Source organism: Syngnathus leptorhynchus, chromosome 21 (genome assembly GCF_054491065.1).
Source record: "Syngnathus leptorhynchus isolate UIUO chromosome 21, UIUO_Slep, whole genome shotgun sequence".
Lineage (NCBI taxonomy): Eukaryota > Metazoa > Chordata > Actinopteri > Syngnathiformes > Syngnathidae > Syngnathus > Syngnathus leptorhynchus.
This window is the reverse complement of record NC_141215.1, coordinates 7,414,081-7,428,940: the sequence shown is the minus strand read 5'-3', so window position 1 is coordinate 7,428,940 and position 14,860 is coordinate 7,414,081. Positions and strand designations below refer to the sequence as shown.

Sequence of the window (14,860 nt, the reverse complement as noted above, 5' to 3'; positions counted from 1 at the left end):
ATTCCGCACGCCGGTGCCGCACATCGCGACAAAGTGAGACAAGAAAACTTGACAGGGATTTTCTTGTTCGTATCCACGTTGGGCCAAGCCTTCAAAGGCAGGACGTACGCAGGCAGGCAGGCAGGTAGGTAGGCACATTATCTGAGCCGGACCGGGCCGTCTTCTAAGCGCGGTGCGCGCACATGCACATGCACGCATGAGGCCACGCATGCAGGCTCATAGGCCGCCATTTTCTTGCGCTCCCCCAACAGCACAGCAGGACACCAGAAAGCGGGCGCCACTCACTTGCAGGAAGCTGCAGTTCACGTGATCGCCAAACACGGGTAGGCTGCGCGGGGCCTCGCCAATGCGTGTCCGTCAGCAGGATGTCCACGTGGCTCGGGCCCACCGGACACCCTGCGCGTACACCAAACCGTCGTTTGGAGACGCCGTCGTCTTACCTGGGCCACGGCAAGCACCAATGTGTCAAAGGTCACGTGGGTGTGGTACTGGGTCACGTGGGGGTTGAAGGCGGGGCTCAGGAGCAAGGGCGGGCCGGTTGGCGCCCCTGGCCCGGTGGCCACGGTGTACCTTTTCGCGTTGATGACCTCGCAGAGGCCTCGGAGCTGCTTCCTCCATGGTCAGGTGTGTGCGGATGTTGCGCTCTGTGCCGCTGGCCGCCGTCCTCATGCGCACGTGATTCCTTCGGGTGACTCGCCTTGACGGCATGAACGTCAACGCTTTCTTTTCCCCCTCTCTCTCTCTCAACAATCAACTTGAGGACGATGAGTGCTTTTACCTCACCTGCGAACCGTGCGAGCCGGCTATCAGCTGGCGTCCGTCGGGTGGCGGCAGCCAGTCGGGCTTGCGCTTAGTTCGGTGGATCGTGACGTGGCGCCGGGACTCGACAGGCTCGGCGCCGTGTCGGCTTCGGTAGAAAAGGAAGCTCGCCGTGCCGAGCGGGACCTGCATAGGGAGGGCTCGGCGACGGCGGCCCAGCATCTGCGTCTTCTTTTGCCTTGGTCAAATGAGCACGCGTGGAGTGGAAAGCGCACGCGTGGCCGCCAGTGACGTCACCGGGCATCCCCCAAAAGATGCACGTGACAGATCGTGAAATGTTTTTTTCTCGACAACTTTTCTTCCTTCTCGTGAGCTATTTTTTGGGCGCGGTGGAGGAAACTTCATGAGTGAGGGGGTGGGCGGAACGCGCGCGCACACACGGACCTGAGACGCCCAAGTGTTGAACGAGGGGGCGGGGCCGAAGTGACGGGACAGAATGAAGGTAAAAGAAAGGACAGACCATGTGGACGTGTGCGTGTTTTTGTTGAGAAGAAAAGTTTACTGTTGTTAAAAACACAAGTGGATCAGCGGCGGCGTGGCGCGGAGCAGCGGCGGCGTGGCGCGGAGCAGCGGCGGCGTGGCGCGGAGCAGCGGCGGCGTGGCGCGGAGCAGCGGCGGCGCCGTCTACTTGTGTCTGCTTCCGCGTCGTTTCATGGCGGCCGTGCACTGAGGACAGTACCACTTCCCTTTGGGGGCTTCGCTCAGACCCACGCAGCCATAGTGGAACCACTCGATGGGACACTGCGGACGCAACGCAGCACGCGCGCGCGCACACGTCACGCGCACGAGCCAGCGACCAAATTCTTCCTTTGCTTTGCATCAACCACTACTCGCTGACGGTCAGCAGCTCCTAAAAGCTCCTGTCAGAAGCCCGCAGAGCAAGCGGGCCCAGGTTACTTACGTCTGTGTTGTCGCAGCCCACCATCTCCCCGTAGGATACCTGCAATCGAGCCATCGGCGGGTCAGCCACACCACGCGACCATACAAAGCGGCCTCGAGGACGCGGCGCCACCTGGTTGCAGATGCAATAGCGCGGCTCGTTGGGGTCGTAGGTCCAGTCCACTTGGCCGCCGGCCTCGGCCTCGGGCAGCACCGACGCCTGCTGGGAAAGTTCCTGAGCCAACGCGGACGAGGACGAGCACGACGACAGCGACGACGAGGACGAGGACGAAGACGACTGATGGTTGGAAGACTTCACGCCGCTTCTGGAGAAACCGGGCAACAACAACAAAAAAGCCCAGCGTGAAGAGAGCCGCCAAATGGCTTTTGCTTCGCTCCTCCCCTTTTCTGACAACCGTTTTAACTCACTTGGACTTGCGGCCTCGAGTGTCCGAGGCGACGGCGGCCGGAGCCAGCGTCTGCGTCAGGGTGGACGCCAGCGCGGAAGACGGATACGGAGAAGCCTCGCGGGACAGGGAGAAGTCTCGGCTCAGCTGGAAGTCGTTGTTCTTGATGGCCTCGTAGCTAGCCTTCAAGCTGGACGTCCGCCGACCCTCCTTCATCTGGCGACAGCGACATCGTTACCGCTCCGGCATCTCGCTCCAAACGGCCAACCGCGTGCCAGGCCCTTTCCAAACGCCCCCCCCCCCCCCCCCCCCCTTCCCACCGCCATCTGACCTGAGCGGTGGCTTGCACGGCCTGCGCAGCGGCCATGCTGATGGCGCCGGCTCCGGCGGCGGGTCCGGTGGGTAGGGAGCTCAGGCCGTAGGAGGTCAAAGGTTGCGAAGAAGTGACACCATAGATGCTGTTGGCGGTGGACGAGGAGGACGAGGTCATGCTGTTGCTACGGCAACCTGCGCCAAACACGGAGAACGGGTGAGAGGCGAGGAGGGCGGCCGGCGCGCACCAAGCAAGTTTCGGCTTTTCATTTTCCGGCGTACCCGGCACGTTCTCCTTGCAGGCGTCCGACGTCAGCGTGGACAGCAAAGCTTCCGACTTGAACTTCTTTTCCGGCACGTGTTCTGTCGTGTGGTGCGCCGAAGCGCTATACCTTCGCTCTGTCGCCGCGGAAACCAACATGAGCGCACCGAGAAGAGGGCGGCGGCGAGACGACGGGGCTCAACTCACTCTCGACGACAGCGTGAGAGTGGACGTGGTGGTTGTTGACGGGCTGAGACGGGCCGTCCATCTCCAGAGAGCCTGGGGGACGAGCGCGCCCAATATGACAGGCCGACGGGCGGGCGGAGCAGCGGGCGGGCGGAGCAGCGGGCTCACTCACGTCTCTCCAGGATCTCGGTGATGCCGGCGTTGTCGGCCTCCAGCTCCATTTTGAACTTGGCCAGCTCCTGATCCAGCTTGCGCAGGTGCCGGTCCACCTGGGGAGAGCAGCAGGGACGGCTAGCGGCCCGGCGTCCAAGACTTCCCGAGCGAGGAACTCACCAGATCGTAAATCTGATTGGCCAGTTGCACTTTCTCATCTGCGTCTTCCAGAGCTTTGTAGTAATCCTGAACAAACAAACAAACAAACACAATCACATCAGGGGTAGAATAGCTGCCCCCCCCCCCCATCGACAGCCGGGCCCGCTACCGCGGCGTTACGCGACTCGCTCGAGAGCACGCCGCGTTACTTCCTTTGATTCGGGGCGCAGGGAAAAAGCTGCCCGCTGAGCTGTGCTGTCAACACATCTGACCTTCTTGATGACCTCCATCTGCTCCTCTCGCCACTCTGGTTTGTTCTTCTTGGCGTTGACAAAGAAGTCTGTGACCTTCTGCTCCAGTTGGTCCGTGGCATCTGAACACGGTAGCAAAACACGTAAGCTGGGGAGAGGCTCGCATGGAATAGAGCGCGCCGACGAGGGTGCAGCGGAGTGCCGCGTCGTGGATAAGGCGAGGTCCCCCCCACCCACCCACGTCTCCCTCAAAAGCCGTCTTACGACACCCTTTTATTCTTTGGCTTTGGAATGGCTTCCCTCAGCCAGTATTTTTGTCATTTAGGCCATAACTCGTTTTGTACTCTGCTATCTTTATACTCCCTGACCCTACGTTTGTCTTCTCCCAGCTTTGGCTTTGACTGACAAAGTTCTCTGCTCGCTTTGTTTCCAGCCCTTGCTTTTCCAAAATGTGTGTTGTCCTCTGCTAGCTTTGCTCGCTAAATGTTTTTTCTTCAACCACTGCTCCTAGCTTTGGCTGTTTTTCCTCCATTAGCTCCTGTCTTATCCTACTTTTGTCCTCTTCAACTGGCGTAGTCTTGCACTCTTTGTATCCACGATTAGCCTGGTCGTGATTGCTTCTCCTGCAGCTGCTCTGCTTGCGTCTCCAAAGCGGACAGCCAGCACGGCACGGCACGGCCGCTATCATAAGCGTCAATAAACCTTGCATGTGCTGTGCGAAGCGGTGTGGGTGTTCTGACGTACTTTGGACCTGCAGGTCCACCTCTCTCATTTCCGTAAACCTGTCGCGGAGATCCATGGGAAGCTGCTCGATCACTGAAAAGAGGAAAAGGGGGGAATGGGAGGCGGGGCGGTGGGGTGCGGTGGGGGTGTAAATGGTTAGCGCGCTAGCTCGGCTAGGCTAACAGGCGGACGAACACAAAGCGGCGGGCGGCCGAGGGGACACATTTGCGTCCAAAGCGCTCACTGTGCCCCATCACATGATCCCAAATGAACTCATACTCACTTTCCAGATAATCTTCTAGGTACAACATGTCGACAAATAGAAAGGAGCTTGAACGCGTTGACAGACACAAGTGAGTTCTTCCAAGATGGCGCCGTCTCCTGCCTTCTTCCTCTTCTTTGACTATTGGTTGCACACCAGGCGTGGCGTTGTACTTTGCTGCCCCCTTTGGCAGAATGTTGCATTACATTTCCATTGTGTCTTGGCGTGTCTTGATGTCGAACCCTTGTTTGTGCAATCGAGCCAGTTACGACTCGCCCGCCTGGCACTTCAGGAAAAGTTTCAATATTTCATGTCAAGGTGTCTGATTTGCCATCATAAGGTGCCCCTTTTTGCCTACCTGAGCGAAATTAAAATGGAGACCACAGCTCCCTGTAAAATTGCGCAGTTTGAGCATTCAAGTGTTGTTTTCTTCATGTACCGCGAGGAAGCGCCAATGTCTCACTAATGCAACGCTACCCGGAGTCCGAGCAGTGCGTGCGTGGGTGCGTTGGCCGCCGCAATGAAGGAGCAACAGGCAGGCAAGCCTATCGGGGGGGGGGGGGGCTGAGCAGAGAATTCATGCAATGAGTCGACTCAATGCATAAACTGTCTGCTGCTACTATTCTCATCCCCAGATCTTAAATCTATTCATTGTCATTGTGCTAATTGACGATTGGCGCCTTTCATAAAGGCCTCTTTGCAGCAAGCATCCCTCCCTCCCTCCCTCCCTCCAATGCGTGTTTGCTAATTGTGTTAGAAGGCTAATGGACGACTAGGAAACCCTTGTAGAATGATATTCGTTGTCATGGAAAATTGTCTGGGTGGGTGAGAGAAAGAGAAGTTGTCTCCCCTGAAATATGTTGATATAGTACAATTACAATGCGATGAGCACAAGCCTTACCATGAGCTCGCCTTCCCCAGTCACATGACCACTAACTTGGTGTGCTTTTGTCGCGTACGCGTATATTTGAGAAAAGGCATTTGAACATGATCCGTGGTGAATACGTTTTCTTTAGAAACAACGTTTGGATCTTTCAAAGGAGTTGGATGCGTCAGTCACGAGGACGCCCCCCTTTCCACCGCTTTCCGAGCACCGCGACGGGCTGGCTGGACAGGAAGACAGTAGACGTGCATGGGGAACTTCCAGAAGTAGCTGCTGACCCACGGCCTGCAAGGACACGCGCCGTCACATCCCTTGGCACTTATCCGTGCGTGGCGTGCGCATACTTGGCGAGCCGCTGGCTGAGGCGCAGGAAGACCAGGTTGTGGCTCATGCGTGCCTTCTCGAGTCGACGCAGGAGGTCGTCTTGTCCAGTTGGCCGCTCGCGGGGGGGACGGCTCTGGACGGACGCACGCGCACACATGAGCTCACCGTGTACGTGTGCGCGCGTGGGGACAGACAGACAGACAGACAGAGAGAGGAGAGAGTGACCTCTTCCGGTAAAGTCGCGCTCGCTCCCTGCCGCTTGCCGTCGTCTTCTTGCTTTTCTTGGGTCTCGGCTATGCAAGGCGGCGCCCTTTGCTGGAGGGCAGAACAGCTGAGAGGGTTAGAGAAAGGCAAAAATCAAGATGGCCAGCCACCACGTTACAAAGCACATGCTGACCAATACCACTGGAGCCCACGCGATTGATGACGGACTAGGCAGGCACACTCGTACTCCGAACGCCCCCATGAGTCGGACGACAAGTAGTCTCGCGCATGCACGCACAAAGGCGTCCGTCTCGAATGCAGACGCGCGCACTTTCCATCCATGCAGATTGGTTTCCAGTGGGCCGGACACAGGCTTGACATCCGATGAGGCGTCTCCTGGCTTACCCGCGCTCCTCATCGTCCTCGCGGCGGCCCTGGGCCTTTCCCGCGATGCTTTGCGGGGCACCAGCTCGAGTGTCACTTAATGACCCGGCTCTTCTCTGCGGAGGTGTCGAAAAAACGCACAACTTTACTCCCATGCATGACAGCGCGCGCACGCGTGAACGCTCCACAAAGTGTCAAAATCTTTGACGTCCTAAAACTATACAAGTGGTGGGATACTACTAACAACCCTGAAAAAGGAAACGCAAAGCTTGTAACTAACGTTGACAGAAAATGTGAGCGTGCAGTTTTACAAACACGAGAATAGGACCCCAAAAACAAAAATCCCTCTTTATTAAGCATCAGAGCGCAGTAATATTCTAGTTGGCTCCAATTGGAGCGAGCGTCAATTAAGCTTACCTTGTGGCCAGCCTCCATTTGTGTTTGCGCCCACCGTCTTCTGTTGTCCGCTGGTTGGCTGGCTGGCTGACTGGCTGGCTGGCTGACTGACTGGCTGGCTGGCTGGCTGGCTGGCTGACTGGCTGGCTGACTGGCTGGCTGGCTGGCTGACTGCTTCCTTCCTTCTTGCTCATCAGCGTCAAGCACTTCAAGAGCTTCTTTATTATAAATGAGTCGCCTCTCACCTGCCACACCGCGAGCGTGAGACGATACCTGGACAACGTGCGCCAGGACTCGGAAAGGTTTTTGGAAAGAGCAACCTTGTAAAGGTTGAGCCGTTGTGACCGACAGGCTCACGTTTGTAGTGGCTCACAAAGTGGCTCCATCTCCGAGCAGATGGGGCAGGCCACTTTCTGGAGCGTCGTCGTGCTGAATGGGCGACTTTTGAAATAAGAGGGCGACAAAGACTGTGCTTCTTCCATTTATTCTAAAAGAGGGCCCGGGAACAAAGAAATGCCTGCAGTCGTGACACTTTTTGCTATTGCAGCACAAGAAGCGGCGCGACAACATAACAGCTCCGAGCTGATGCGCTGGAGCGCAAACGTCACGCAACGAACAATGGCGGGCGGCTACGCTAACACCACTTGCTGCGACACGCGTGGCTTCGTCAACACGAGTGTCGGGGAACGTTCCAGCGGCAAGGCGCCGTCGGGCCGAACCGGGAGGAAGGAAGGAAGGAAGTCGCGGGATCTTCAGTGGGTGGCGTCCGCTCCTGCCAGGATCTGCTGACGCCTCCTCATCACCTCCCGCAACTCGGAGCCAGACTCGCGCTGAAGACGGCCGGGTGGGGAACAACAAGAGGAACAAACGTCAAACGTGGCAAGGTCGATGGAGCTTGAGGGGAGCCGGGCGAGCAGGAACAACATGAAGATGAAGGGGAGGGAGAACTCAGCAATGAGGGAATGCCGATGAGGAACAGCTATGAGGAAGGACAATGAGGAACAGCCGCGAGGAACAGCCCAAGGGAACAACGATGAGGAACAACGATGAGGAACGATGTCAGCGACGGAGCGGCTAGTGGAGCGAGAGCTACTGTGAGGACTTGTGTACTGAGCCACACGCCGGCCGATAGAGGTTGCGAGGTGAGGGCTACAGGACGCCGGGAAGCGGGCTTCCGGGGCGGTAGCAGTAATACCTGAATGAAGCCATGAAGATGATGCCAAGAGGCTCAGAAGAACACCTGAAGAGAGCACACAGCACGCTCGCCACACAAGCGGTGAAGGTGGCGGCCAGAGGTGGACCCAAGTCACATGCCAAGTCACACGCCAAGTCACACGCCAAGTCCCACGCCAAGTCCCACGCCAAGTCACACGCCAAGTCACACGCCAAGTCACACGCCAAGTCACGCGGGTTGAAGCGTCGAGGCCCAATCTCGGAGACTTCATCCCGTCCCGTTCAAGCGGCCCACCTACCTCCAGCGCGGCCTTCTGCACGGCGACCTGGCTGAAGACACGAGCGCCGTCGTCCGGGCAGACTGTTTTCAGCTCGTCCTTGTTGAGCGAGAAGAGCTGCGCACCCGTCAGTACGCCCAGACTCTCCACGGTGCTGCGCGAAAACAAAATGTGGCCGTGGCTTCTTTCCCACCCAATCGACCGTGTGCGCCGTGGTCCGGCCCTACTCACACCGGGGCGAAACCTTTGGCCTCCAGCCAGCTGCGCACGTCGTCGGGCGACGACTCGTACGTGATGCTGACGCCCGGAAGGTCGGCGGCGACGGCGCGCCGCGACGCCACGCCGACTTGCTTGCGGGCGCTGCGGCCCAACGTCAGGCGGTGGAGTAGCTCGTCCTGGACCTCCTCCATGGTGGACTTCCTGCCTAGCCACACATTTGAGCACAACGTTCACGCACAGTTGCCAGTTTAGGCCTCAACAGCAGCAAAAGGGAGCCAACGCTCCACCGACACGTCGGCTCGGACCTCGATGGAGTCGTCCAACCAAATACGACCAATTGATGGGCCGTGCCGGGCGTACTCACGATCAGTAAGGGCTCTCCCGGCGTCTGCCTCATGGGTGGGCGCGCCGTCGGGGCGACTGACGCGCCACTCAGCCACGGCGCCCGTCTCGGGGCCGGCGTCTACGGCGGGCGGCGGCGGCGGCGTGGGCGGGCCAGCGGGCGGCGGGGGCACGGGCACCACTTTGGCGGGAAGCTTTTCTGTCCTGGCGGCGCTCTGCTTCTGAGGGGCGGCGATGAGACCATGAGCGTGCGGGGTCAAAGTTGGACGTGCCGGGGTAAAAGGTTACCTCGTTGAGCTCTCCCAGTAATTGCTGCGGCCCGCGCGTAAAAAGAAAACATACATACAGACATACATACATACATGAACAAACACGCTTAGTCTCTCCTTAGCTCGTTTGCTAGTAGCTTGTGTGCTAGCAAACAAAGAGCGCAAACCGGGCTGACGGCAAAGCGGGGCTGGGTGACGGCCCCTTGCCACTTTCAGATGGCTCGCGCCTGCCTGGCGTTTTACATTTCCGGAGTGGACGTGTCATATTTCACCGTACAATGGGTCCAATCCACTTAGTGGTTTGACGCCAGACACGACTGGCACACGGGCTTGTCGGAAAGACTTGCTCAACACTGACACGGACTTCGCAGCTGCTCGCACGTTTTTAGCCACAAAGACAAGTTAACTTGAATTCATGAAAACAAAACCAACATGTAATGCTAACACACACACACACACACACACACACACACACACGCAAGGAAGAGTCGGACATGCGAGCCCGTCGGGTTGCAAACGTGCGACTGTCCCTTTGAGAAGCAAAGCGTAATCGCTGCTAAGCCCCAGCCCTACCTTGAACACGTCAAACTCCTTCCGCGGCATCATCAGCTTCAAACACAAAAGAGGCAAGTGGACATGCGTGAGCCAAGGCCATGCGCGCGCGTAAGAGGATGGCTCACGCCGTCCGTCACAGGCCGGCAGCCAGCTCTGCCTGCGCAGGCATCGGAAGGCACCTGTATGGTGTGGCTGTAGACGGGCTCGCCGCCGCGACCCGTCATATCCACGGCGGGCGCAGCCGCGGCCTCCAGGATGTTGTTTGGCACGTAGCCCAGCGAGCCGTCACCGTTGCGAACCTTCCACCACTGCTTGCGATCATCGAGGACCTGTGAGACAGGAGGCAAGAGACAGACTCGCTGCCGCTGCCGCCGCCGCCGCCGCGGTGGCGGCAGGGCCGCCGCTTACCTCCACCAGCTCGTCCTTGAGCACTGACAGCTCGGTGTTGTTTCTGGCCACAAAGTCGTACTTGGATTTGGCAAAGCGCCTGCTTCGCTTCCTGGGAAGCAGTCGCCGGTCAGGTCCGTGCAAAGTGGGCGGGATCTTTGAGGGGTCAACTCACGCGTGGTGTCCGCCGGCGTGCTCGGGGGCGACGGCTTCTTCCAAACTCTGTCGGCGCGACGCCTGCGACACAAGAAGGCCACTGAGTCGCATCGCTCCCCGCCGTCACGCCGCCGGCGTCTCACCTCCTTTGAGTAGCTTTCGCCGTCGGCCGGACATCCGGTGGGTCGTGCGGCGACGGCTGCCGGCGGCACCCAACCGTCGTCGAAGACCAGCGGGCATGGCGGGAAGTCGTGATCCTTGGGCCACTCCAACCTGTCTGAGCAGTCGCTCGAGGTCAGGGTGCGGGCGGGCGGGCGGGCGGGCAGCAGATCGGCAGCTAGCCCGGCCGGCACGGTGACCTGCATTTGGTCCACCCGTCTCCCAGCGCCACCCATAGGCGGCGCTCCTCGGCGGTGCCGGAGGCGTGCAGGAGCTCGATGGCGGCGCGGGTGAGGAGCGGGACCGTCACGCCGCGGGCTACTTCGGCGCCGCCCGATGCCCGGACCACCTGCGCTAGGGGGCGGAGCCGTCAGCTGCGCTCGCTTCCCCTCGGGCGGGAACGGCTCCTACCATTCTCAGGGGAGTGAAGAGGAAGTGGAGAAGCTCTTCTGCGCTGGGGTTCTGGATGCGGCCGTTCAGTTTGCCCTGCGGACGGGACACGCGGGCGGGCGCTCAATGCTGGGGCGGGCGCTCGATCCTGGGGCGGGCGCTCGATCCTGGGGCGGGCGCTCGATCCTGGGGCGGGCGCTGTTGGCGCTTGCGGCCTCACCAGCTGGTTGAAGGCAAACTTGAACTTCTGCAGACAGTCGAGGAAGCGGCGCCGGTCGGGCGCTCTGGAGCGCAGCGTCAGGACGCCCTCTGGAGGACAAAGACACGGTCAGCCGGCTCAGGCAGGCAGCGTCTCAACCGCACCCAAGTTGCACATTGGCGCTTGTGTGCCAGGACCTCCGGGACTCTTCTTGTTCTTGTTTTTCTTGCGCTGGACTAGCTGGCCGCTGGCCTCGGCCGCTTTCTGCAGTTGGCCGACGAAGGCCTCGATGTCGTCCAGGAGGCGGTTCAGGATTTGCTGGGTGCAGGCAGCGCAATGTGTTAGTGCTGAAATATTACAAGCCAGGCGCCGTGGCCAGGGCCCGTGGCACCACACCAGCAATGGCGAGAGGGAAGCCTGCAATTGCCCATCTCTTTACATGGGCTCTTCAACAAATGATGATTATTCCACCACATCAAGTCCACTCAGGCGTGCATGCTGGCCCAATGAAAGCCTGCCATCCTGCCATCCTGCCATCTTGCCATTCTGCCATTCTGCCATCCTGATGCTATTCCACCCATCGCTTTCCTCTTACCACATCGCGGTCCACAAGGACCACCTCGGCGTCCTCCAACGGCGCCGTCTGCGGTTCACCTGCGTGCGAAGGCGAGGCAGTGAGCTCTGCGTAGGGTCGCATGGGCCGCGAGCTCGCCGCCGCTCACCACAGCGGTCCGGCAGGGCGTCGTGTCCACTTTCGGCGTCCTCCGCACCTGTCGGCGCTTCTGGGGCGGGAGCGGCGGGAGGAGGCGGGATTTGGCCCTCGCTCTTCAGGATCATCCTACCGGCGGCACATCGATCAGTCAACGCGCTCGCTCGCTCGCTCGAACCGGCAACGCTCCAAAACACGAAATGAAGTGTGGCAGTCATTCTAAAAAATGGCTTGGACTGCTGCCATATTTTAGACGCAAAGCGTTGCGCATTTTTAATCACGGGCAACTGAAAGCTAAGCGGCGGACTTTGGGCGGGCTACATCGCGGGCAGGATTTACTTGAGGACCTCCGGCCGCTTCTTAGCTTTGCCTCCTTTGGCGTCCGTCAAGGCGCTCTGGATGTCGGCGTGGATCAGGTGGGCCTGCGGACGTGCGCGGGCTTAGACCACTCCAAGGTAAGCCCCCCCCCCCCACCTTCCTGCCGCCGACTCACCTTGATGTGCTCGCACTGGAAGAGGTGAAGGTCGGCTTTGTTCTGACCCAAGTCCTTGCACACCAGCGCCAAGATGGAGTCAAAGTTGCACGCGTTGCTCACCGCTTGGCACTGCTGAACCGAACTCAGCGGAAACACTTCCAGCTCACACTGGAACACAAAACGCTGGCGACTCGAAAAAAGACTGTGCGAGGAAAGTAGAAGGAGCCAGCAAATAAGAAGAGGGCGAGCCACCTCGGTGTCGGCGTCGACGAGGCTGACGTTGTCGCGGTGGACACGCAGCAGCATGTCCTGCGTCCAGATCTTCCCTTTGGCGTCCAGCAGCCGCAGCCGTCGCACGCCGTCCTCCACTGTCAGCAAGCCGGCTTTGCGCTCCATCACAAAGGTGCTCAGGTGCTGCGCCGGAAGGCCGACGTCAGCCTTCCGGCGGGAGAGCTTAGACGCGCCATCGGGCGGGCGGGCGGGCGCCACTCACCTCCACCTGGTACTGGGACGTGTCGGCGCAGCCGTCAACGCTGCTCGTGCGACGCCATTTCCGTCGCCCTGGCGCACACAAACGTCAAAGCGCGTCTCAAGCCGAGGCGCCGCGCCGGCGCCGCTCACCTTTCCTCTTCTGTCCGGACGATGAGTGCAGGAAGTAGACCTGATCGCTTCCTGTCAACACACATTGCTCCTTGGTCGAGGAGACCGGACAGCTATCGCCAAAGGCGCCGACTTACCGACGAGAGCTTTGGCACGGGACTTTGTCGTAGCTTTGGCTTCGGGAGCGTCGTGGCCGCTGTCACATACACAAACGTTTTGCATTAGGATTCGGCGGGGCGGAGTTCATCTCTCAAAGTCAAGATGGGGTCCCGGTCTGGAGTCAGATTCCGAAAGCCGTGTCCCGCTTTCGGTCAAGTCGGGTCCAGCTGGGGGATCGAAGTCGCGTTCTTCAGTTCAAGGTCCGAGTCGAGGTCGCGGTTCCGGTCAAGGTCCGAGTCACCGTCCGGGTCACGTCTCTTTTCTGGGACAAGGTCCAGCGAGCTGATTTGAGTGACAGAATTAGCCACGGCGGCTCGAGGATCAGCTTCAGCTTCTCGGGTCAACAGGGGGAGCACGGGCGGCTTTAGCGCAACTCGCGACTCCGCTGAGCATATGATCACATTAGCAGCTGACGCCACGCGCACGCCAGCCGGGCAGGCAGGCAGGCAGGCAGGCAGGCCCCATTGACGACGAAACACGACGGGCGCTAGTATCGCGTCGAGCGTGAAGGTCCGACGCGCAAGGCTGGGACGGGAGCACACTTGGACTGACTTGGTGTAGGAGGGGCCAAAGATGGCGAAGGCAGGCGTCTCATTGCCGTTCATCTCGTTTGCGATGAACAACTGAAAGACACACACACACACACACACACACACACACACACACACACACACACACACACACACACACACACACACACACACACACACACACAAGACCAGCATTGAAAATATGCCCTCCGGTGCCATCTATCACATCGTTGGAGAACAACCACGTGTGAAGTAAGGATTGCAATCAAAGTGTCATCACAGATGACAAGCGGTGACTTTTCCCCGGCTTCATCATTTAGTCAGGGACCGGTCCGACGTCCATTTTAGTTTCGGTATCCATGGCAACAGAAGCGAGTAAGAAGACCCAAATGCTACAACGTGAACAAATAGTCTCAGCATCAACTTATTTCTAGTTTGCTCGGGCAGGAAGAAGAGGAAGGCGAACGCGGAGGGGAGGGGAGGACTCGTCCCCGCGACGCAGCATGCGGCCCCTCCCCTCCCTGTGCGTCGGGTTGCCATGGACACGGCAAGCAGCTCAGCCGGCAAGCAAACACGGACTTGGAAATGTCGTCGTGGTCACTGACACCCCAACGCAACACGTTGCGGACTGTGCGCGCGGGTCCGGTGATTGACAGGCAGCCCGTGAGCAATTTGCGCAGGGACGATAAAACCACTTCTGCCCCCCATTCCCGTGCACACGTGCTTGTTTGAGTGGTGGTGACAACACGGCAGCAGCTCAGCTGTCGCATACGCACGCACAACAAAGAAGATAAGCAGATTGTACAGCCAAATGCACCAGCAACACAAAGAAGGAAAGACAGACGTTACTTCGAGGAACATGCGCGGCGCATGTGGTTACGAAGCAATCGTCACAATTCTCATGTCGTCAAGTGACAAAGCTTTTTTGTGCGCGTTAGCAGGCAAGTCGGGCGAGCTCACTGACCTTCTCCAGGAAGCCTGCCGGACGCGGCCGGCCAGCCAGCAGCAGCAGCAGCGGCAGCAGCAGGAGCGGGTGGCTCACCTTAAAGTCACATGGGAGGGAGCGTTCAGAGCGGGCGGCCAGCCGGCCGAGCGAGCGAGCGAGCGAGCGAGCGGGCGGGCGACACACGAGTGAAGCACAAACGCGCGCGGCCAAAGTGAGGGTGAAAGGCGAGCAGCAGCAGCAGTCACCCACTATCCTCCTTCGGCTTAAGCTCCTCAGCACCTGACCTGACGTGGGGCGGGCAACAGGAAGTCCGTTCAAGATTTATGATTCCCATTCGGAGTCTGCGCCTTTGTGCCCGTTGCTTCCTGGTCCACACACAAGCCAGCCAGCCAGCCAGATGACCTTTGCACCTGGAAACGTGGAGACGAACAAACATGGCCATTGACAGCAGATAAAACAAGAGCTTGCCCAATATGCAGCCTCCGGCATGCACGCTAATGCTAACGGCACTTGACGAGGCTGAGCTGAGCAGCGCCCCCTGCGGTCACCAAAACTTTTATTCGCGCCCTCCTGCCGTCACCAAAACTTTCATTCCTGGCTGCTACAGTCAGCAAGCTGTACCCTCACTCATTTTTTCTCCAACACATATTTTGAGCCCATACGATCAAGCAATACTTGGAGCCCATTTTCAGTTGCAGCAAAAGCGAAAA

At 59.1% G+C, this 14,860-nt stretch overlaps 3 protein-coding genes across 14 annotated transcripts; all 3 read right to left on the bottom strand.

Annotated features, from left to right (window-relative positions):
* Window positions 1-1,411: 1,411 nt before the first annotated feature.
* ing3 (inhibitor of growth family, member 3) lies at window positions 1,412-4,897 on the bottom strand. Of its 2 annotated transcripts, XM_085902404.1 has the most exons (12): window positions 4,435-4,666; window positions 4,173-4,244; window positions 3,450-3,550; window positions 3,199-3,264; window positions 3,038-3,134; window positions 2,887-2,958; window positions 2,700-2,816; window positions 2,437-2,612; window positions 2,128-2,321; window positions 1,832-2,024; window positions 1,721-1,759; window positions 1,412-1,560 (listed from the first exon to the last, which is right to left on the bottom strand). In XM_085902404.1, exons 1-12 carry the CDS (start codon window positions 4,460-4,462, stop codon window positions 1,444-1,446), a joined length of 1,272 nt encoding a protein of 423 aa, XP_085758530.1. In that variant the 5' UTR covers window positions 4,463-4,666; the 3' UTR covers window positions 1,412-1,443. The 2 variants fall into 2 exon arrangements, with proteins under 2 accessions (XP_085758530.1, XP_085758529.1); XM_085902403.1 differs by having other exon boundaries at window positions 2,437-2,816; window positions 4,435-4,897.
* A 212-nt stretch (window positions 4,898-5,109) lies between these two features.
* LOC147040556 (uncharacterized) lies at window positions 5,110-6,241 on the bottom strand. Its single transcript, XM_085902415.1, has 4 exons — window positions 6,018-6,241; window positions 5,846-5,935; window positions 5,641-5,753; window positions 5,110-5,581 (listed from the first exon to the last, which is right to left on the bottom strand). The coding sequence occupies exons 1-4, from the start codon at window positions 6,084-6,086 to the stop codon at window positions 5,470-5,472; spliced, it is 384 nt and encodes a 127-aa protein (XP_085758541.1). The 5' UTR covers window positions 6,087-6,241; the 3' UTR covers window positions 5,110-5,469.
* An 838-nt stretch (window positions 6,242-7,079) lies between these two features.
* On the bottom strand, window positions 7,080-14,778 carry eps8a (EGFR pathway substrate 8a, signaling adaptor). 11 transcript variants are annotated; one of them, XM_085902393.1, is made up of 24 exons: window positions 14,396-14,778; window positions 14,169-14,246; window positions 13,227-13,297; window positions 12,653-12,711; window positions 12,537-12,587; window positions 12,409-12,476; window positions 12,168-12,329; window positions 11,934-12,083; window positions 11,780-11,862; window positions 11,454-11,569; window positions 11,327-11,385; window positions 10,929-11,049; window positions 10,753-10,841; window positions 10,554-10,628; window positions 10,343-10,491; window positions 10,127-10,256; window positions 10,003-10,064; window positions 9,849-9,939; window positions 9,620-9,769; window positions 9,459-9,494; window positions 8,905-8,928; window positions 8,639-8,837; window positions 8,287-8,479; window positions 7,080-8,209 (listed from the first exon to the last, which is right to left on the bottom strand). In XM_085902393.1, the coding sequence occupies exons 3-24, from the start codon at window positions 13,277-13,279 to the stop codon at window positions 7,357-7,359; spliced, it is 2,973 nt and encodes a 990-aa protein (XP_085758519.1). In that variant the 5' UTR covers window positions 13,280-13,297; window positions 14,169-14,246; window positions 14,396-14,778; the 3' UTR covers window positions 7,080-7,356. The 11 variants fall into 11 exon arrangements, with proteins under 11 accessions (XP_085758519.1, XP_085758518.1, XP_085758517.1 ...); XM_085902392.1 differs by having other exon boundaries at window positions 14,400-14,778; XM_085902391.1 differs by having other exon boundaries at window positions 14,435-14,778.
* Window positions 14,779-14,860: the final 82 nt, after the last annotated feature.